At 44.4% G+C, this 23666-nt stretch overlaps 1 protein-coding gene across 2 annotated transcripts; it reads left to right on the top strand.

Annotated features, from left to right (window-relative positions):
- Positions 1-2823: 2823 nt before the first annotated feature.
- Positions 2824-23376, top strand: LOC109884197 (myocardin). Of its 2 annotated transcripts, XM_031787274.1 has the most exons (12): positions 2824-2871; positions 3122-3177; positions 4128-4194; positions 8187-8312; positions 8427-9540; positions 15984-16153; positions 16310-16481; positions 16640-16784; positions 16978-17622; positions 19032-19169; positions 19299-19353; positions 19471-23376. In XM_031787274.1, exons 6-12 carry the CDS (start codon positions 16090-16092, stop codon positions 19896-19898), a joined length of 1647 nt encoding a protein of 548 aa, XP_031643134.1. In that variant the 5' UTR covers positions 2824-2871; positions 3122-3177; positions 4128-4194; positions 8187-8312; positions 8427-9540; positions 15984-16089; the 3' UTR covers positions 19899-23376. The 2 variants fall into 2 exon arrangements, with proteins under 2 accessions (XP_031643134.1, XP_020331778.2); XM_020476189.2 differs by lacking the exons at positions 2824-2871; positions 3122-3177; positions 4128-4194; positions 8187-8312; positions 8427-9540 and adding an exon at positions 9779-9848.
- The last annotated feature ends 290 nt before the right edge of the window (positions 23377-23666 follow it).

The raw sequence follows: 23666 nt of genomic DNA, 5'->3' as shown, positions 1-23666 counted from the left end.
CTGGGGTGTGGGACTAAGTTGCCCTTAGGCTGATCTTGGGTCATATATACAGTGCTGTTTGTATTATGTCATAAAGTGTCACTCAGCCTCTTCTCCAAGCCCATGGCTGACACTATGGAAACTAGTAATGATTGATGACTATATCATTGGCAAGAAGTTGTTCCCGTATGATTGTGGCAGATAAGTCTAGTCTTGGTTATATTAATCATGAGGATGATTAATCAGGTAAACATATTGATCGTTGTATATCTATTTTTTTATTGAAACCACCGAGCTCGCCTGAATAGACATACCAGAGGATTGACCACACATCTTTTAATCTCCCAATGACAGTATTTGTAGCATATTCATCTCAGAACCCAGAACTAAGTTTTACAGCTAGCTATATTTTAATCTGTCATGAGAGACAAGAGCCATATAGCTACTGCCACATTGTTCCTGTCTCCATTTCAAACCAACCATCTTAGGCAAATTCAAACACATAACTAATTAAATAAGACAGCATTAGAGGTATAAGATTAAGATTGGAAAATGTTTGGATGACATTATACAGATGCCGCATCTTAATTTGATTATCCTGTAGTTGCAGGTTTAAAAAGGCTTCTAAAGTTAGCAATTTCCACTTACAAATGTCTGACTTGATTTGCCTAACAAAAAATGTATCAACCTCTACAAATTATAATCCACAACAACAGTTCCATTTTCTGTTGCTGCAGGATTATTTTCCTGCTGTTGCAAACTGGCTCAAATTAAGATCCTACATCTGTAGCAAGAAATGTGTACAGCTACTGAATCCTTTTGCAAGTTGGATTTCTTTATGTTTTGTGTTAGGTCCATCATCCATAGGTTACTGTCCTTTAACTAGCAGCAGTTGTGTTCTAGAATTGGAACGTGCTCCTTAAAAATGGACGCCTCTGTTGTTATCAGTCTGCTGCTGTCATAAAGAGGCTTGGTAGGGACAGGAAATGAGGTCATAGGACATTCCTGCTGTTGTTTTTTTCCACCAGCTGTTCATTACCAGGCCTGTCTTGGGCAGCTGGAGGTTCAGATTAGATTTGATGAGTGTATTTATTTATTTAAATACCAGGAAGTGTCTTGAGGTTTCCAGATTGGATTCATTAGAAGAGACATTTAAATGAGTTAGACTGGCTAACTAAGTATCAGCTGTCCTGCTGCTTTGAACCAACTATCTCTTCAGCTATGGAGGAAATGGTTGAAGGCTATGAAGGACCAATCAATACTTTTGTCAATAGGTGAATGTTGTCTGATTGGTTGATGTGGAATTTATCGCCTATGGATGGAAGGATGGCAATATGGGTTGTGTAACTTGTGTTGAGGAAGATGTACTACTATACCCTGAGTATGCTACCATGACTGTGGTCAAAGCTGAAAAGCGGTAGGTGTGCTGTGCCCGTGGACAGTGGTGGTGATAGTCAACCATTTTATTAGATCAGTTTCTCATGGCAGGAAAATAATCCTGCACTAACAGGCAATGTGTGTTATTGGACGGTAAAAATGTGACATTTTTGTAGGGGTTGATACCTTTTGAAGGGAAAATTACAAACTTTAGAAGCCTTTTTAAACCTTGAATACACTACAAATGTGCATGTCCTGTTGTGCAGAACATTTCCTGCAGCAACAGGGTGATCAAATTAAGATCTTACATCTGTACTTATATCTGTACTTATATCATCATATAGACGGTTGAGGAGCCGATTATAACCTCAATCTAATCTCTGTTATTTCTCTCTGTCCATGTGTAACGGATGTGAAACGGCAAGCTTAGTTAGCGGTGCGCGCTAAATAGTGTTTCAATCGGTGACGTCACTTGCTCTGAGACCTTGAAGTAGTGGTTCCCCTTGCTCTGCAAGGGCTGCGGCTTTTGTGGAGCGATGGGTAACGATGCTTCGTGGGTGACTGTTGTTGATGTGTGCAGAGGGTCCCTGGTTCACGCCCGGGTATGGACGAGGGGACAGTCTAAAGTTATACTGTTACACATGAATGCTTGCCCAAAGCGGGAAGATAATCTCACTGAGCTAAATCCATGCACAACTTCAGTAGTTTACACAGTCACCTTCCTACTCTTATCTGTCATCAAGATTCTGGCTTCATTTTATTTCCAATCAGTTACAGATTGTTAATTGTTAACAGTAAACTAAATTGACCTACCATCTGTACAGGGCTTATAAATGGTTTATAAGTAGTCAATCAACTCTTCTGGGTACCTTTTAAGTGGTGGCATTTACCAGGCTAAGAGGTAGGTGTTACCAGGCTAAGAGGTAGCTATTTACTGTAGAACCAGGCTAAGTGGTGTTTTTACTGAAGTAATGTAATGGGGTCTCTTTTCGAGTGTCGGTCAGCTGACAGAAAATAGTGGAAGAAGAATTGACTTAGTGTGCATGAAGGGAGGGAGGTAGAGAGTTCTGGAGAGAGAGGGACAGCTGAAGGGGGGATGGGGGGTGACAGAAATAGACATACTGATGGATAAATAGTTACAGCCCCCCCCAAACCCTTCTCATCCTGCTGTCCCCTCCCCCCATCCCTCCCTCCATTTCTCTCAGATCTCAAAACTCAGCACTGGAATGCATTGTGGGAAACATCACCAAACCTATCAGCCCCTCCCCCAATGAACTTCTTAGTGTGAAAGTGTGTGTGCAGTGTATGTGTGTGTAGAGATTGCTCAGTCACATGTTACTATACAATTACAGAGGGATATTGTACTACAGAGCATAGGACAGTACCTTTTACCCAGAGTTACCTTGCAGGTTATTCCAGATATTCTCATACATCTAACTCACCACCTCTCTACTGCTTGTCTTTCAGTCTTGCAGTTGAGGATTCAGAACCGAAGGCAAAATGAAATCGACTCTGGTGAGTGGAGTTACTGTTAATGTTTACTGACAGGGTTGGGTTTTCTCTCTTCTTTACACTACCTTCTAATGAGACTGACTCTCTCTCTCTCTCTCTCTCTCTCTCTCTCTCCCTCTCGCTCTCTCTCTCTCTCTCTCTCTCTCTCTCTCTCTCTCTCTCTCTCTCTCTCCCTCTCTCCCTCTCTCTCTCTCTCTCTCTCTCTCTCTCTCTCTCTCTCTCTCTCCCTCTCTCTCTCTCTCTCTCTCTCTAGGGTTGAAAACTACCTGTTCCTCTCGCAAAGGAGAGAAAGACCAGAGTAAAGCTCTGGTGAGTAGCTCACTGTTTGTCTCAACCTAAAGAAGAGACTTATCTCACTGTTTGTCTCAACCTAAAGAAGAGACTTATCTCACTGTTTGTCTCAACCTAAAGAAGAGACTTGTCTCACTGTTTGTCTCAACCTAAAGAAGAGACTTATCTCACTGTTTGTCTCAACCTAAAGAAGAGACTTATCTCACTGTTTGTCTCAACCTAAAGAAGAGACTTATCTCACTGTTTGTCTCAACCTAAAGAAGAGACTTATCTCACTGTTTGTCTCAAACTAAAGAAGAGACTTATCTCACTGTTTGTCTCAACCTAAAGAAGAGACTTATCTCACTGTTTGTCTCAAACTAAAGAAGAGACTTATCTCACTGTTTGTCTCAACCTAAAGAAGAGACTTATCTCACTGTTTGTCTCAAACTAAAGAAGAGACTTATCTCACTGTTTGTCTCAACCTAAAGAAGAGACTTATCTCACTGTTTGTCTCAAACTAAAGAAGAGACTTATCTCACTGTTTGTCTCAACCTAAAGAAGAGACTTATCTCACTGTTTGTCTCAAACTAAAGAAGAGACTTATCTCACTGTTTGTCTCAACCTAAAGAAGAGACTTATCTCACTGTTTGTCTCAAACTAAAGAAGAGACTTATCTCACTGTTTGTCTCAACCTAAAGAAGAGACTTATCTCACTGTTTGTCTCAACCTAAAGAAGAGACTTGTCTCACTGTTTGTCTCAAACTAATGAAGAGACTTGTTGTCTCACTGTTACCGTAGGCTACAGTAAATGCAAATAGTAACAATACAGACCAGGCTATTGTTGAGGGGTCAATTTAATTTAAACTGAAAATCTATTTGCAAAAGAAATAAGGATAATTTAGGCCATGTAATTTAAATGAATTGAATTTAAATGGAACTGACCCCAAAACTGGCTTGCTGGTTTGAACTGCTATCTCCCAATGCAGCGTCTAACTGACGATGGCGCCACTCAGAAGTCGCCCCTGTGTGGTCTGAACATTAAAACTGCACAAGGTGATGATGCCCCGTCTGTCTGTCCACTGTATTCCTGCTGTCTGTTGCTCCCAGCAAAGCATAATAATCCTCATCACCTACCTCTGTCTCTGTCGCTCTCTCTGTCTCTGTCTCTGTGACTGTCCCTGTCTCTGTCTCTGTCTCTGTCTCTGTCACTGTCTCTGTCTCTGTCTCTCTCTCTCTCTCTGTCTCTGTCACTGTCACTGTCCCTGTCTCTGTCTCTGTCTCTGTCTCTGTCTCTGTGACTGTCTCTGTCTCTGTCACTGTCCCTGTCTCTGTCTCTGTCCCTGTCACTGTCCCAGTCTCTGTCACTGTCCCTGTCTCTGTCACTGTCCCTGTCTCTGTCTCTGTCTCTGTCTCTGTCTCTGTCTCTGTCTCTGTCTCTGTCTCTGTCTCTGTCTCTGTCTCTGTCTCTGTGACTGTCTCTGTCTCTGTCCCTGTCTCTGTCTCTGTCCCTGTCACTGTCCCAGTCTCTGTCACTGTCACTGTCCCTGTCTCTGTCCTTGTCACTGTCTCTGTCTCTGTCTCTGTCACTGTCACTGTCTCTGTCTCTGTCTCTGTCTCTGTCACTGTCACTGTCTCTGTCTCTGTCTCTGTCTCTCTCTCTCTCTCTCTCTCTCTCTTTTTACTCTCATACATTTTCCATGACACTCAAAACTACTTGTTACATTTTGAGTGCTTAGCAGGACAGGAAAATGGTCCAATGCCACACTTATCAAGGAAATACGTGGTCATCATCCCTGCCTCTGATCTGGTGGACTCACTAAACACATGCTTGTAAATGATGTCTGAGTGTTGCATTGTGCCCCTGGCTATCCGTAAAAAAATAAAAAATAAAATTGTGCTGTCTAATTTGCTTAATATAAGGAATTTGAAATGATTTATAGCATTTACTTTTACTATTAATACTTAAGTACATTTTAGCAATTACATTTACTTTTAATGCTTAAGTATATTTAATAAACCAAATAATTTTAGATATTTATGTAAGTAGTATTTTACTGGGTGACTTTCACTTTTACTTCAGTCATTTTCTATTAAGGTATCTTTACTTTTACTCAAGTATGACAATTGGATATTATTTCCACCACTGCTCTCTCTCTCTTTCTCTCTCTCTCTCTCTCTCTCTCTCTCTCTGTCTCTCTCTCTCTCTCTCTGTCTGTCTGTCTGTCTGTCTGTCTGTCTGTCTGTCTGTCTGTCTGTCTGTCTGTCTGTCTGTCTGTCTGTCTGTCTGTCTGTCTGTCTGTCTGTCTGTCTGTCTGTCTGTCTGTCTGTCTGTCTGTCTGTCTGTCTGTCTCTCTCTCTCTCTCTCTCTCTCTCTCTCTCTCTCTCTCTCTCTCTCTCTCTCTCTCTCTCTCTCTCTCTCTCTCTCACTCACTACCTCTCTCTCTCAGTGTTTCTGTCTCTCTCTCTGTCTCAATCCATTTTCTCTTATCTACTCTAATTCCTCCACTCCTCTTTACCTGTAAAGTGATGAGGAAATGAAGGTTCAGAGCCCTATGATGGAATTGGTATTCCATTAGCTGTCAATCAAACATAGATATGAACCATGTTGCTCTCCATTACAGGCAGGTTTCATTGGATAAAACCTGTCAGCCAAGCAATGATGGACAGAACACAAAACCCCACCCATCCAGGGGTAGAGAACTGTCATTTTCTCAAACACTCACATCTCTCTCACTCTCCTCTCCTTCTCTGTACCCTCTCCTCCCTCTTCTATTATCCTCCTCTCTCTTTTCTTGTCCTACTCTCTTCTACTCTATCCTCTCCTCCTCTCTCTCTTCTACTCTCTATCCTCTCCTCCTCTCTCTCCTCTACTCTCTATCCTGTCCTCCTCTCTCCTCTACTCTCTATCCTCTCCTCCTCTCTCTTCTACTCTCTATCCTCTCCTCCTCTCTCTCCTCTACTCTCTATCCTGTCCTCCTCTCTCCTCTACTCTCTATCCTCTCTCTTCTACTCTCTATCCTCTCCTCCTCTCTCTCCTCTACTCTCTATCCTCTCCTCTCTCTCCTCTACTCTCTCTCCTCTCCCCTCTCTCTTCTCCTCTCTATCCTCTCCTCCTCTCTCACCTCTACTCTCTATCCTGTCCTCCTCTCTCTTCTACTCTCTATCCTCTCCTCCTCTCTCTTCTACTCTCTATCCTCTCATCCTCTCTCCTCTACTCTCTATCCTCTCCTCCTCTCTCCTATACTCTCTATCCTGTCCTCCTCTACTCTATCCTCTCCTCCTCTCTCTTATCCTCTCTATCCTCTCCTCATCTCTCTTCTCCTCTCTATCCTGTGCTCCTCTCTCTTCTACTCTATCCTCTCCTCCTCTCTTCTACTCTCTATCCTCTCATTCTCTCTTCTTCTTTCTATCCTCTCCTCATCTCTCCTCTACTCTCTATCTACTCTCTATCCTGTCCTCCTCTCTCTTCTACTCTCTATCCTCTCCTCCTCTCTCCTCTACTCTCTATCCTGTCCTCCTCTCTCTCCTCTACTCTCTATCCTGTCCTCCTCTCTCTTCCACTCTCCATCCTCTTCTCCTCTCTCTTCTCCTCTCTAACCTCTCCTCCTCTCTCTTCTACTCTATCCTCTCTCTTCTACTCTTTCCTCTCCTCATCTCTCTTCTCCTCTCTATCCTGCGCTCCTCTCTCTTCTCCCCTCTATCCTCTCCTCCTCTCTTCTACTCTCTATCCTCTCATTCTCTCTTCTTCTCTCTATCCTCTCCTCCTCTCTCTTCTCCTCTCTATCCTCTTCTCCTCTCTTCTTCTATCCTGTCCTCTCTCATCTACACTCTATCCTCTCCTCTCCTCTCTAGCCTCTCCTCCTCTCTCTTCTCCTCTCTATCCTCTCCTCCTCTCTCATCTCTCTATCCTCTCCTCCTCTCTCTTCTTCTCTCTATACTCTTCTCCTCTCTCTTCTCCTCTTCTTTCTTCTCATATCGTCCTCTCTCTTCTCCCCTCCATCCTCTCCTCCTCTCTCTTTTACTCTCTATCCTGTCCTCCTCTCTCTTCTCCTCTATATCCTATCCTCCTCTCTCTTCTCCTCTATATCCTATCCTCCTCTCTCTTCGGCTCTCTATCCTCTCCTCCTCTCTCTTCTTCTCCTAATCCTCTCCTCCTTGCTCTTCTTCTCTCTATCCTCTCCTCCTCACTTTTCTACTCTCTATCCTCTCCTCCTCTCTCTTCTACTGTCTATCCTCTCATCCTCTCTCTTCTGCTCTCTATCCTTTCCTTCTCTCTCTTCTACTCTCTATTCCCTCCTTTTCTCTCTTCTACTCTCTATCCTCTCCTCCTCGCTCTTCTTCTCTCTATCCTCTCCTCCTCTCTCGTCTTCTCTCTATCCTCTCCTCCTCTCTCTTCTGCTCTCTATCCTCTCCTCCTCTCTCTTCTACTCTCTATCCTCTCCTTCTCTCTTCTGCTCTCTATCCTCTCCTCCTCTCTCTTCTACTCTCTATCTTCTCCTCCTCCTCTCTCTTCTACTCTCTATCTTCTCCTCCTCCTCTCTCTTCTACTCTCTATCCTCTCCTCCTCTCTCTTCTACTCTCTATCCTCTCCTCCTCTTTCCTTTCTCCTCTATCCTCTCCTCTCTCTTCTCTCTATCCTCTCCTCCTCTCTCTTCTACTCTCTATCCTCTCCTCTCTCTTCTTCTCTCTAGCCTCTCCTCCTCTCTCTTCTTCTCTCTATCCTCTCCTACTCTCTCTTCTACTCTCTATCCTCTCCTCCTCTCTCTTCTTCTCTGTAACCTTTCCTCTTGTATTTATCTCATTGTCCATTGTGATTAAAATACCACTATTATCGTTGCATTTCTAGTTGTGTTGTTGTTGTTATTTATTTGTCTCCAGGGGTATGTGGTTCCTTTAAGGCAGACGCTTTGGGTACCCCTGCTGGGTTGAACTGTGATTGAGTGCCCACAGCAACACAGTTATGCATACGCAAACACAAATCTGCTCTCAACTCCTGTTACTTCTCTCTCTGACAGATAGGATTGTGTTGCTTCTCTCTCTAATAGACAGGAGTGTATGTGGGGTTGGAAGGCAGAAGAAGGCTCGGCTGGCTAACAACCTTAGAGAGAAGGTCCAGCATCGTCCCGAACCTCTGGACCTACTGCACAAACACATACTGCCTCCGGAGAACCGTGAGTTAACGCACACGCATGAAAGAACTATAGATGTTTTCAAACAGTTCAGATGTCATTACTAATTAACCTATTCCTCCTCCCCCTGCCTTCCTCCTCCCCCTCTTCCCTTAGGCCCCGTCTCCTTCCCTCTCTCCTCAGATGACTTCCAAGATGACATCTCTTCCTGCTCTTCCTCCTTGTCTCCCGAGCAACTCGGGGTCCTCCAATCACCAGCCTTCTCCTCGTCGCCAGGGTTCTCAGACGACCAATCACTGAGTGACCTGTCGCCTGGGGTCTTGCCCCTTACCCACAGTCCCGCCCATGTTCAGGTGAAATTACCTTCCCCTAAATCCTAACTTCAACCATCAAGTGAGATTACCTTCCCCTAAATCCTAACCTCAAACATCAGGTGAGATTACCTTCCCCTAAATCCTAACCTCAAACATCAGGTGAGATTACCTTCCCCTAAATCCTAACCTCAAACATCAGGTGAGATTACCTTCCCCTAAATCCTAACCTCAAACATCAGGTGAGATTACCTTTCCCTAAATTCTAACCTCAAACATCAGGTGAGATTACCTTCCCCTAAATCCTAACTTCAACCATCAAGTGAGATTACCTTTCCCTAAATCCTAACCTCAAACATCAGGTGAGATTACCTTCCCCTAAATCCTAACTTCAACCATCAAGTGAGATTACCTTCCCCTTAATCCTAACCTCAAACATCAAGTGAGATTACCTTCCCCTAAATCCTAACTTCAACCATCAAGTGAGATTACCTTCCCCTAAATCCTAACTTCAACCATCAAGTGAAATTACCTTTCCCTTAATCCTAACCTCAAACATCAAGTGAGATTACCTTTCCCTTAATCCTAACCTCAAACATCAGGTGAGATTACCTTTCCCTAAATCCTAACTTCAACCATCAAGTGAGATTACCTTTCCCTAAATCCTAACCTCAAACATCAGGTGAGATTACCTTCCCCTAAATCCTAACTTCAACCATCAACACGGGAAACACAAAACTGACTTTAGAACTGCAAGTCATGTTTGGATCACATCCTTTGCTATTACCTGTTTATATTTCTGTCCTGCTTTCCTGCAGTCTATCTTGGCGTTGCTCCCAGCAACCGAGGGCATCAGCCAGCCAATGAGCATGACTGTGGGCGACTCCAACTCCATGGCAACGACCGGGAGACCAAAGGGGATGTATCTGACCTCCCATGCCACGCCCCTGCTGCCAAAGGTATTGGTACAGGGCTACTCAGAAATAGACCAAAGGGGATGTATCTGACCTCCCATGTCACGCCCCTGCTGCCAAAGGTATTGGAACAGGGCTACTCAGAAATAGACCAAAGGGGATGTATCTGACCTCCCATGCCACGCCCCTGCTGCCAAAGGTATTGGAACAGGGTTACTCAGAAATAGACCAAAGGGGATGTATCTGACCTCCCATGCCACGCCCCTGCTGCCAAAGGTATTGGAACAGGGCTACTCAGAAATAGACCAAAGGGGATGTATCTGACCTCCCATGCCACGCCCCTGCTGCCAAAGGTATTGGTACAGGGTTACTCAGAAATAGACCATACACACATCCAGAACAATGTGTAAATGCATCTGTAAAAAGCATTCAAGAAACTAAGAATGAATTGATTGAAGCAGTAACAATGGATTGATTGACTTATTGATTGATTGGTGGTAAAGTCAATCAAAAATAATCCCATGCATATACAGCATTACAGTATTACGGTATTACAGTATTACAATATTACAGCATTACAGCATTACAGTATTACAGTATTGCAGTATTACAGTATTACAGCATTACAGTATTACAGTATTACGGCATTACAGCATTACGGTATTACAGTATTACAGTATTACAGCATTACAGTATTACAGCATTACAGTATTACAGTATTACGGTATTACAGTATTACAGTATTACAGCATTACAGTATTACAGTATTACGGTATTACAGTATTACAGTATTACAGCATTACAGCATTACAGTATTACAGCATTACAGTATTACAGTATTACGGTATTACAGGTTTACAGTATTGCGGTATTACAGTATTACAATATTAAGGTATTACAGTATTACAGTATTACGGTATTACAGTATTAAGGTATTACAGTATTACAGTATTACGGTATTACGGTATTGCAGCATTACGGTATTACGGTATTACAGTATTACGGTATTACGGTATTACGGTATTACAGTATTAAGGTATTACAGTATTACGGTATTACAGTATTACAGTATTAAGGTATTACAGTATTACATTATTACGGTATTGCAGCATTACGGTATTACGGTATTACAGTATTACAGTATTACGGTATTACAGTATTATGGTATTACAGTATTAGAGTATTACAGTATTACGGTATTACGGTATTACGGTATTACAGTATTACAGTATTAAGGTATTACAGTATTACAGTATTACGGTATTACAGTATTACAGTATTACAGTATTACGGTATTACAGTATTACAGTATTACATTATTACGGTATTACGGTCTTACAGTATTACAGTATTACAGTATTAAGGTATTACAGTATTACAGTATAACGGTATTACAATATTACAGTATTAAGGTATTACAGTATTACGGTATTACGGTATTGCAGCATTACGGTATTACGGTATTACAGTATTACGGTGTTAAGGTATTACAGTATTACAGTATTACGGTATTAAGGTATTACAGTATTACGGTATTGCAGCATTACGGTATTACAGTATTACAGTATTACGGTATTACAGTATTACAGTATTACGGTATTACGGTATTACAGTATTAAAGTATTACGGTATTACAGTATTACAGTATTACAGTATTAAGGTGTTACAGTATTACAGTATTACGGTATTACAGTATTACAATATTACGGTATTACAGTATTACAGTATTACGGTATTACAGTATTACAGTATTAAGGTATTACAGTATTACAGTATTACGGTATTACGGTATTGCAGCATTACGGTATTACAATATTAAGGTATTACAGTATTACAGTATTACGGTATTGCAGCATTACGGTATTACAGTATTACGGTATTACAGTATTACAGTATTAAGGTATTACAGTATTACACTATTACAGTATTACATTATTACATTATTAAGGTATTACGGTATTACGGTATTGCAGCATTACGGTGTTACAGTATTAAATCAAATCAAATCAAATGTTATTTGTCACATACACATGGTTAGCAGATGTTAATGCGAGAGTAGCGAAATGCTTGTGCTTCTAGTTCCGACAATGCAGTAATAATCCAACAAGTAATCTAACTAACAATTCCCCCAAAAAACTACTGTTTTATACACAGTGTAAGGGGATAAAGAATATGTACATAAAGATATATGAATGAGTGATGGTACAGAGCAGCATAGGCAAGATACAGTAGATGGTATCGAGTACAGTATATACATATGAGATGAGTATGTAAACAAAGTGGCATAGTTAAAGTGGCTAGTGTTACATGTATTACATAAGGATGCAGTAGATGATATAGAGTACAGTATATACGTATACATATGAGATGAATAATGTAGGGTATGTAAACATTATATTAGGTAGCATTGTTTAAAGTGGCTAGTGATATATGTTACATCATTTCCCATCAATTCCCATTATTAAAGTGGCTGGAGTTGAGTCAGTGTGTTGGCAGCAGCCACTCAATGTTAGTGGTGGCTGTTTAACAGTCTGATGGTCTTGAGATAGAAGCTGTTTTTCAGTCTCTCGGTCCCAGCTTTGATGCACCTGTACTGCCTCACCTTCTGGATGATAGCGGGGTGAACAGGCAGTGGCTCGGGTGGTTGTTGTCCTTGATGTACTTTATGGCCTTCCTGTAACATCGGGTGGTGTAGGTGTCCAGGTGGCTGTCCCCAGTCCACCTGGCCATGCTGCTGCTCCAGTTTCAACTTCCACCTGACTGTGCTGCTGCTCCAGTTTCAACTGTTCTGCCTTATTATTATTCGACCATGCTAGTCATTTATGAACATTTGACTACCCTCTGGAGAGCCTTACGATTGTGGGCGGAGCAGTTGCCGTACCAGGCGGCGATACAGCCCGCCAGGATGCTCTCGATTGTGCATCTGTAGAAGTTTGTGAGTGCTTTTGGTGACAAGCCGAATTTCTTCAGCCTCCTGAGGTTGAAGAGGCGCTGCTGCGCCTTCTTCACGATGCTGTCTGTGTGAGTGGACCAATTCAGTTTGTCTGTGATGTGTATGCCGAGGAACTTAAAACTTACTACCCTCTCCACTACTGTTCCATCGATGTGGATATGGGGGTGTTCCCTCTGCTGTTTCCTGAAGTCCACAATCATCTCCTTAGTTTTGTTGACGTTGAGTGTGAGGTTATTTTCCTGACACCACACTCCGAGGGCCCTCACCTCCTCCCTGTAGGCCGTCTCATCGTTGTTGGTAATCAAGCCTACCACTGTTGTGTCGTCCGCAAACTTGATGATTGAGTTGGAGGCGTGCGTGGCCACGCAGTCGTGGGTGAACAGGGAGTACAGGAGAGGGCTCAGAATGCACCCTTGTGGGGCCCCAGTGTTGAGGATCAGCGGGGTGGAGATGTTGTTGCCTACCCTCACCACCTGGGGGCGGCCCGTCAGGAAGTCCAGTACCCAGTTGCACAGGGCGGGGTCGAGACCCAGGGTCTCAAGCTTGATGACGAGCTTGGAGGGTACTATGGTGTTGAATGCCGAGCTGTAGTCGATGAACAGCATTCTCACATAGGTATTCCTCTTGTCCAGATGGGTTAGGGCAGTGTGCAGTGTGGTTGAGATTGCATCGTCTGTGGACCTATTTGGGCGGTAAGCAAATTGGAGTGGGTCTAGGGTGTCAGGTAGGGGGAAGGTGATATGGTCCTTGACTAGTCTCTCAAAGCACTTCATGATGACGGAAGTGAGTGCTAGTCGTAGTGAGTGCTAGTCGTTTAGCTCAGTTACCTTAGCTTTCTTGGGAACAGGAACAATGGTGGCCCTCTTGAAGCATGTGGGAACAGCAGACTGGTATAGGGATTGATTGAATATGTCCGTGAACACACCGGCCAGCTGGTCTGCGCATGCTCTGAGGGGATGCTGGGGATGCCGTCTGGGCCTGCAGCCTTGCGAGGGTTAACACGTTTAAATGTTTTACTCACCTCGGCTGCAGTGAAGGAGAGTCCGCATGTTTTCGTTGCAGGCCGTGTCAGTGGCACTGTATTGTCCTCAAAGCGGGCAAAAAAGTTATTTAGTCTGCCTGGGAGCAAGACATCCTGGTCCGTGACTGGGCTGGTTTTCTTCTTGTAGTCCGTGATTGACTGTAGACCCTGCCACATACCTCTTGTGTCTGAGCCGTTGAATTGAGATTCTACTTTGTCTCTATACTGACACTGTATAACACTATTACAGTATTACGGTATTACAGTATTACAGTATTAAGGTATTACAGTATTACAGTATTACGGTATTACGGTATTGCAGCATTACGGTGTTACAGTATTACGGTATTGCGGTATTACAGTATTACAGCATTACAGATGTTAATGTGTTGTCAGCATAGAGAGACAGACATGTTTTGACTGTGAGGGTCAGATACAGTATATCAGTCTCTTCTTCTCCTGGTGTCTACTGATAGGTATTCAACCACATAGCATAATGTACACACTCACTCTGGTGTTACGCATTTATTAGTGTCGACAGTCACTACCAACGGAACTATGCCCTATGGATTTAGGCACCCACACACACACACAAACACACACCTGCTAGATGTCACAGCTGACTGGACACACTGTCAGCTGTCACGGTTTCACACATGCGTTTAATGCCAGGATTCAGCTAGGATACTGACTGTTCAACCTGAAAGGATCACATATGTTACATGACATATTGTACAGTCGTGGCCAAAAGTTTTGAGAATGACACAAATATATATGTTCACGAAGTCTGCAGCCTCAGTTTGTATGATGACAATTTGCATATACTCCAGAACGTTATGAAGAGTGATCAGATGAATTGCAATTAATTGCAAAGTCCCTCTTTGCCATGCAAATGAACTGAATCCCCCAAAAACATTTCCACTGAATTTCAGCCCTGCCACAAAAGGACCAGCTGACATCATGTCAGTGATTCACTCATTAACACAGGTATGAGTGTTAAAGAGGACTGGAGATCACTCTGTCATGCTGTTTGAGTTCGAATAACAGACTGGAGGGTGGTGGAGGGTGGTGCTTGGAATCATTGTTCTTCCTCTGTCAATCATGGTTACCTGCAAGGAAACACGTGCCGTCATCATTACTTTGCACAAAAAGGGCTTCACAGGCAAGGATATTGCTGCCAGTAAGATTGCACCTAAATCAACCATTTATCGGATTTTCAAGAACTTCAAGGAGAGTGGTTCAATTGTTGTGAAGAAGCGCCCAAGAAAGTCCAGCAAATGCCAGGACCGTCTCTTAAAGTTGATTCAGCTGCGGGATCGGGGCACCACCAGTACAGAGCTTGCTCAGGAATGGCAGCAGGCAGGTGTGAGTGCATCTGCACACACAGTGAGGCAAAGACTTTTGGAGGATGGCCTGGTGTCAAGAAGGGCAGCAAAGAAGCCACTTCTCTCCAGACAAAACATCAGGGACAGACTGATATTCTGCAAAAGGTACAGGGATTGGACTGTTGAGGACTGGGGTAAAGTCATTATCTCTGATGAATCTCCTTTCCGATTGTTTCGGGAATCCGGAAAAAAGCTTGTCCGGAGAAGACAAGGTGAGGGCTACCATCAGTCCTGTGTCATGCCAACAGTAAAGCATCCTGAGACCATTCATGTTGGTACCATTCTCAGCCAAGGGAGTGGGCTCACTCACAATTTTGCCTAAGAACACAGCCATGAATAAACAATGGTACCAACACATCCTCCGAGAGTAACTACTCCCAACCATCCAGGAACAGTTTGGTTACGAACAATGCCTTTTCCAGCATGATGGAGCACCTTGCCATAAGGCAAAAGTGATAACTAAGTGGCTCGGGGGAACAAAACATCGATATTTTGGGTCCATGACCAGGAAACTCCCCAGACCTTAATCCCATTGAGAATGGGCTGCCATCAGTCAGGATGTGGTCCAGAAGTTAATTGACAGCATGCCAGGGCAGATTGCAGAGGTCTTGAAAAAGAAGGGTCAACACTGCAAATATTGATTCTTTGCATCAACTTCATGTAATTGTCAATAAAAGCCTTTGACACTTATGAAATGCTTGTAATTATACTTCAGTATTCCATAGTAACATCTGACAAAAATATCTAAAGACACTGAAGCAGCTAACTTTGTGAAAATGAATATATGTGTCATTCTCAAAACCTTTGGCCACGACTGTATTCATCCTGCTGTTAACTTTGCCTTAGGAACTCATAACATGGTAGTAATTTCAGAGCTGGCTGTACTAATCAGAACTGATCTGACCTCTCTCAGGTTATACTGTTTCTGTATTTTGACAATGCTTGAATAATACATTTCTAAAAAAAATATGGATATGAGAAATATTACTTTGATTCATTCTCTGTCTCCCCCTCCCCCCTCTCCCTCCACATCCCCTCCCCCCTCTCCCTCCCCCTTCCTCCCTCCCCTCCCACCTCTCCCTCCCCATCCCCTTCCCCCTCTCCCCCTTCCTTTCTCCACCTTTCTCAGACAGCCCGGTCTCTCACACCTTCCTCCGATTCTTCCTCCCTTACTCCCTCCCTGAATTCCTCTCGCCCCCCCCCGCCCGCGGAAACCACGGGATTCACAGCCCAAGATGAGGAAACTCAAATACCATCAGTACATTCCCCCCGACCAGAGAGGGACGGACGGGACTGCCGGTAATAGTCTTTATACTTTAAAAATCATGATTATCTTTTATGTATATTTTACCTTTCATACAATACTTGCAGCCCAATGTGCTTTACATGATAAATGTTGTCAAAATGAGTCCACTAAATAGCAGGGAAGTTGATCATTATTAACATTGTGCTCAGGGGGAGGGGCCAGTCAGAGGAGCCCCACCCCAGCCCAGCTCTTAGACCCCGCCTACTCAAGCCTCCTGCAGCAACAGCAGGTGTTCCTCCAGCTGCAGATCCTCCAGAACCAACAACAACAACAGCAGAACCAGCAGCAACAGGACCAGCAGCAGCTCACCGTCACACCCAGGTAGGTAGCACTACATACACCAAACCTCCCTACCCCTGGGCCTTCTCTCAAGAACTGTGGTTTCATTCAGATGTTATACTGTTCATCAGACCATTTAAAGTTGGTTAACCATGACATGAGCTCTGGCAACTAGCATGAATGTTTTGTTTTTATCAAAGTGGAGACACCAACCAAATGGTGAGGTTCTCTGGAGCCATGCACCAGAACCCTCAGCCTGTATCCAAGGCAACAAACCACACCTCTGTGGACACAAGTCCCTCCAACAAGTCTGAGCTCCTCCCACCTAACCTGGTCGACCTCACGGTAATATGGGCAGGACAATCACTTGAACATTTTAATGTTTATAGCACTTCTCACTTCCTATTTATCTGTACCTTCTCTTCCTTCTTTTGTCCTTGCTTGCTTCTCTTCATTCTCTGACCTCTTTCTCTCATCCCTCTCTATTTGCTGTCCCTGACCCTCTCCTCTGTCTCACTCCGTCCTCCTTCTCTCCCAGGTGTCTGAGTTGCGACAGCAGCTGCGTAAGCGAGGTCTTCCTGTCTCCGGCACCAAGCCCACCCTCCTCCAGAGGCTACGCCCTTTCCAGCTGCCCCACCTGTGTTTGACCCCCATGCCCCTCTGCCAGCTGGGTACCAGCCAGGAACCCCTTACCCCCACCTCCCTGCTCACCCCCAGCCACTACCCCAGCTCCAGCCCCAGCTCTGGAACTGACTCCCCCACCAACAGCCCTAACCATCAGGTCTACATCCAGTCCACTGGAATTCTGAGTGGGGTTCCAAACGGAATTGTTAATGGCATTCCGAATGGTAATACTAATGGAATAGGGGTCAGTGTGGTGGGGGAGCAGTGTGGCTTCCTGGCCGCTGCGTTAACCCCATCGTCGACACCCAGCCCCGGTCTCCCCCCATGCTCCTCTTTGCCACTGTCGACTGGCGCCTTCTGGCAGTCGGAACAGGAGCAGCAGGAGTTGAACCTGGAGCTGGAGATGAGGGATAGGATGAGGAGCAGGCCCAGGGAGAGGCTATCTCCTCCTCTGTCTCTATCCTGTGGGGGTTCCCTCCATCCCTTCCTGCAACAGGATCCAGGATGGCCCAGAGGGACACCAGAGAGGGAAGGACAGACAGAGATCCTGTTCACACAGGTAAACTAACACGCCTGATTCAGACAGACAGACCAGTCTCTCCTATACCTGACAGACAGAAAGATACACCAGTCTCTCCTATATTTGACTCAGACAGACAGATACACCATAGTCTCTCATATACCTAACAGATAGACAGATACACCATAGTCTCTCCTATACCTGACTCAGTCAGACAGATACACCATAGTCTCTCTTATACCTGACTCAGACAGACAGATACACCATAGTCTCTCCTATACCTGACTCAGACAGACAGATACACCATAGTCTCTCATATACCTAACAGATAGACAGATACACCATAGTCTCTCATATGCCTGACTCAGTCAGACAGATACACCATAGTCTATCCTATACCTGACAGACAGACAGATACACCATAGTCTCTCATATACCTAACAGATAGACAGATACACCATAGTCTCTCCTATACCTGACTCAGACAGACAGATACACCAGTGTCTTCTATATCTGACTCAGACAGACAGGTACACCATAGTCTATCCTATACCTAACAGACAGACAGATACACCATAGTCTATCCTATACCTGACTCAGACAGACAGATACACCACAGACACTCATATACCTGACTCAGACAGACAGATACACCATAGTCTATCCTATACCTGACTCAGACAGACAGATACACCATAGTCTATCCTATACCTGACTCAGTCAGACAGATACACCATAGTCTCTTCTATACCTGACAGACAGACAGATACACCATAGTCTCTCATATACCTGGCTCAGACAGAGAGATACACCATAGTCTATCCTATACCTGACTCAGACAGACAGATACACCATAGTCTCTCATATGCCTGACTCAGACAGACAGATACACCATAGTCTATCCTATACCTGACTCAGACAGACAGATACACCATAGTCTATCTTATACCTGACTCAGACAGACAGATACACCATAGTCTCTCATATACCTGACTCAGACAGACAGATACACCACAGTCTATCCTACACCTGACTCAGACAGACAGATACACCATAGTCTCTCATATACCTAACAGATAGACAGATACACCATAGTCTATCCTATACCTGACTCAGACAGGAGAGACTCAGACAGACAAATACACCATAGTCTCTCCTGTATCTGACTCAGACAGACAGATACACCAGTGTCTTATATATCTGACTCAGACAGACAGAGTCTCTCATATACCCAACAGATAGACAGATACACCATAGTCTCTCCTATACTTGACTCATCTCACCCCAATAAACTTCACGCAGGTACACAACCATATCATCCACAAGATTTAGCTGAGACAGTGCAACACATCACTGTGATTTTATCTTACCATTTACAATATTCACCGTTAAATACTGTATAGCTTCATACATTATGTACAATTTAACCTCCTCCACTGTCCAATCAGGTGTACTGCTGCCAGCCGTGGGACGTGATTGGCCAGGACTTTGAGCTGCCCATGCAGATCACAGCCAGTCCCATTCAAGCCACACCCAGCGTCCGCAGTCTGGAGGAGGAGCTGCAGGAGGCCATTAACAGAGTACTGGTCAGTGTATGTGTGTGTGTTTGTGTGTGTAAATCAGAGTCACTGCTGACATTCATTGTATTTTGTAAAAGGTGACCCTGTCAAGTAAACCCTTGGGTGATTTCCATGTCTCTGTCCTGCCCTCCTTAGATGGACCCCAGTCAGTCTATAGAGGACATTCTGGAGGAACCTACCACCTGTGTGGGTGAGTGGATAGCTCTCTGGCCTATCAATGACAATTTATGGTTCTGTAGTCACCAAAACTGGTCATGGAAAGTTACAGGCTTTTGTTTGTTTTTATTGCCTTCCCCCTCTCTTCTAGACTCCCACTCCTCCTCTGTCTCAGACCTCCAATCCCCTGTCACTATCCTCCCTGGCCCCTCCCCTCCTCCCCAAACAGACCAATCCCAGCCGTTCCGTTGTCATTCAAAGGATGACAACTTCTTGTCCTCTCCTCTCTGCTCCTCCCTCCTGCTGGAGCTCCCGCCGTCACCTTCGATGATGGTTCCCCGCCAAGCCGCCCCACCCCCTCTCCCTCCCTCCATCTGTACTTCTCCCCTGCCTCCCACTGTGACCTCACGGAAGAGGTGGGCTCAGGCAACCTTTGACCCTGCTGATTGGTTGGAGTCGCTAGCCTCTGGACTCCGCCCTCTCAGTCCTCCATCTGCCCCATTCGTTGAGACCGACTTTGGCCTCAATTTGGATCTGAACGTCAACCAAGCGTTGGATCTCATGGTGGAGCAGTGGTGAAGGTCTTAGGTGGAGTGTCAGTGTGTGTGTGTGTGTGTGTGTGTGTGTGTGTGTGTGTGTGTTCGTTATTTGGACTTCAACATACACTTCCCAAACAATGGGAACAGATTTGTCTATCCATCCATCCCCTCTGTCCACTCTGTGAGTGAGTAATCTGTTTGAGCGAGGTGACTGCAGGTCTGTACCCCACGCAATGTTGAGCGACAGATACTACTACACTGGAAGAGATGAAAAAAGACTGAGTTGCATTGGTGGAACAATAACTGGCAGAGGGAATCACACGCACGCACACACACACACACACACACACACACACACACACACACACACACACACACACACACACACACACACACACACACACACACACACACACACACACACACACACACACACACACACACACCTTGAGTTGTCCTGTTAAATAAAAAATGGCCAAATACAACAAATGAACAATGCATATTTGGAGTCACACACAATCCAACACAATGTTTACAGTGGGAAACAAAGAAACCCAGTTGAACAGGGCCCCTACTGTTCCCCCAGCCACAGTCATTGAGTCCGAGTCATTCATAAAGGCCATTAAAGCCAGACTGGGCAGACAGACAGGGCACACAGCTTGTCCATGTCTCCAGACCTTTCCCTAGTGCCAGACACACAGTCGGCATGTGGAGAGAGAGAGCTGGCAGACACCACACAACCCTTACAGGGAAGTGTATGTGTGTCACTGTGTGTATGTGTGTGTGTATGTGTTTGTGCACACACACACACAATTGTTTATTTATCTGAATTGTTGCAAATATACTTGTAGCTCCTTGTTTGTGTAGACTAAGTGTGCAATGTCTCTGAGTATTGATTTTGTACGGTTGATCTGTGAGAGAGAGAGAAGAGAGACTGCTTCCACATTTCGTGCCTATTTTAATTGTGGTCTCAACGCTAGTCTGTTGCTGCAATATATAACACTGTGAGTGGGTCACTAAAACCTAATGAACCACTATGTTCAATTCATTGCTTGCCTTTTTTTTATTTAAGAGAAAAAAACTGGTAAACATCCTATTAAGCCAAGAGATAAATAGCAATCACTCTGAGAGGCTTCAGAGCCTGCAACACCACCATATTACCAGAGTGTATGTTCTCATCAGCGCATGAGAACAGGTGGCCACTGAGGACCTCCCACAGTGTTTGGAGGAAACAGCTTGGTGCTCTACACACTGTAAGGGCCACAGTCACTGTTTACACCTGTTGTTATGGAGATAAAAAGGTCAAATAAAGGTTATGCGCAGGATAACAATGCCAATTAATTTCATGAAACAATTTCATGATTTTAGCTTAGAATTTTTCGGTGCTTTATCCCATATTGTAAAAACAGGTAGAATTTGGAAATACATCTGTCCCAAAAATAGGCTGTTCTGATTGCAGGAAGTGACACAGGTGTTCCCTGAGACCACAATCTCTCTCTTGGCCAGTTCCAAATCGACCCCTAGCCCCTACCCCCTAGGCACATGAGGAGGATAGAACTGGATAGATATAATCAATATGGTAATAGCTCCACCATTCCCCTGATAGGCTATGTGGAACTTTCCCCATATCGCTCACAGCTATCCAGCCTACTAGAAGTTGTGCCCTGGTACGAGGGGCTAGAGGCTAGGGGTCCGCATGGGATTGGCCATATTCATTTTATATGACCACCAGGGGTGTCCCATCAGAAAAGAGCTGAGGAGGTGAATACTGTACTTCTCCCTAACATGGATCATGATGAAGTTGTCTGTGTTTCCGTGCTATCAGTGATTGACAAGGCAGTCCAAGGGCTTATTCTCAGGGTCAGAACGTTCAGTATTTACAGAGCAGATATTATTCTCTATTCCACATGATGTTCTACCAGATCCAATGGTTCTGAGGTCATGACAGACTTAATTCAGCTGTTGTGATTCCGATTAGTTGTATGGCCTGTCAATTAGTGAAGTATGTGAGCACTGATTATGGCCTGGCCTGAGAGCAACCCACAGCCTCTGTTAGCAGTATGGCGACGGCTCCACCTAGCCTTCCAATAGGCTGAGGGGAACTTCTACCATATTTCTTCTGCCTACCTGGTTCATGTAGATTAGAAAACCAAAGGGGTGTAGGGGCTAGGGGTTGTTTTTGGACCAGTCCTGTGTTATGTTCCTTGGGAGAATACAACACATAGTGTGCTTTCCTAACCTCCTAGCTGACTCGACACCCTTCTTAAAGACCATTGTGTGAACAACAAACTGTGATCTTACTAATGTTCCCCAGAGACATATTTATTGATATTTATATATATGGCTCTGATGTTCCCCACCCAGTCTCTGCATAATAACCACTGCGCTAAGTGCAATATGGTGTATGTGAAGGGCACAGCCATTGGGAAATACCAGGCCCCCATATCTCTGTCTTGTCGTTACTCTAAACAAAATGGCGTAATGGGTCCTCACTCAACAAGATGTTGCATAAAGCTTAGTTCATTTGACGGTTTTCACTGCATCAGGGATAGCATACACAGATGTTTCGGCTTCACAGCCTTCTTCAGTGTGTCGGTACAAATGTATTTGAATTCAAAACAGCACTTGTAGGGAACAACAGATTAGCAGCAGGTGCTTCTAAGTAGGGCTACCAATCATCTGCCAAGCTTTCATGTTGAAGCATTTCACGAGCAGCTTTCACCGTAGAACTGTAGAAAACCATGTTGAATGGTGACAATGGGACAGACTGACGACCGTGATAATCACGGTGGTCAAACACGTTCTCTGTCTGCTGCACTTAGGATGACGAGAGAGAGAAACGCGGGAGAGTAACATGCTACCTCTTGTGAATGGAGATGCTTAAGGCCTACTGTACTCTGTCTGGTCCTGGAAAACCAGTGGTCATACACGTTCTCTGTCTGCTGCACTTAGGATGACGAGAGAGAGAAACGCGGGAGAGTAACATGCTACCACTTGTGGATGGAGAGGCTTTAGGCCTACTGTACTCTGTCTGGTCCTGGAAAACCACTGTGTATGTTGGTTTTCATCTGAACCAGTCTCTTCCCCTAAATCTGTGCTGATATCACCTGACTCATGTTAGGAGTGTATCACTTTCAGAATCAGTGGGGAGGTTGGTGGGTTGGTTGGGAGAACTGTCTATGCTAGGTTATTCCTGTCTGCCTGTCTGCCTGTCTGTCTGCCTGTCTGTCTGTCTGTCTGTCTGTCTGTCTGTGTTGTGAAGGTATATCTTTCCCCCTTGAGGCTTTCTGTAGCCAGAATGAGAGAAAGAGGGATTAGACTAAGACGTTGTCATAATCGAGATCAGGAAGTATCTGAGCCAACTGTTGCCATTGTTTCGGTCAGCTCCATTCATTGGGAGTTCAATTTGGCTTCCAATGCCGACAGTGCCTTGCGAAAGTATTCGGCCCCCTTGAACTTTGCGACCTTTTGCCACATTTCAGGCTTCAAACATAAAGATAGAAAACTGTATTTTTTTGTGAAGAATCAACAACAAGTGGGACACAATCATGAAGTGGAACGACATTTATTGGATATTTCAAACTTTTTTAACAAATCAAAAACTGAAAAATTGGGCGTGCAAAATTATTCAGCCCCTTTACTTTCAGTGCAGCAAACTCTCTCCAGAAGTTCAGTGAGGATCTCTGAATGATCCAATGTTGACCTAAATGACTAATGATGATAAATACAATCCACCTGTGTGTAATCAAGTCTCCGTATAAATGCACCTGCACTGTGATAGTCTCAGAGGTCCGTTAAAAGCGCAGAG

Source organism: Oncorhynchus kisutch, linkage group LG13 (assembly GCF_002021735.2).
Source record: "Oncorhynchus kisutch isolate 150728-3 linkage group LG13, Okis_V2, whole genome shotgun sequence".
NCBI lineage: Eukaryota > Metazoa > Chordata > Actinopteri > Salmoniformes > Salmonidae > Oncorhynchus > Oncorhynchus kisutch.
This window is presented reverse-complemented; position numbering and strand designations above follow the sequence as displayed.

What these genes read in the sequence shown, in the direction of transcription:
- LOC109884197 (XM_031787274.1), top strand. Translation starts at nt 16,090, where the DNA reads ATGAGGAAACTCAAATACCATCAGTACATTCCCCCCGACCAGAGAGGG. An exon ending in CTAACCTGGTCGACCTCACG is followed by an intron (nt 16,785 to 16,977) that starts GTAATATGGGCA and finishes CTTCTCTCCCAG; the next exon opens with GTGTCTGAGTTGCGACAGCA. An exon ending in CAGAGATCCTGTTCACACAG is followed by an intron (nt 17,623 to 19,031) that starts GTAAACTAACAC and finishes CTGTCCAATCAG; the next exon opens with GTGTACTGCTGCCAGCCGTG.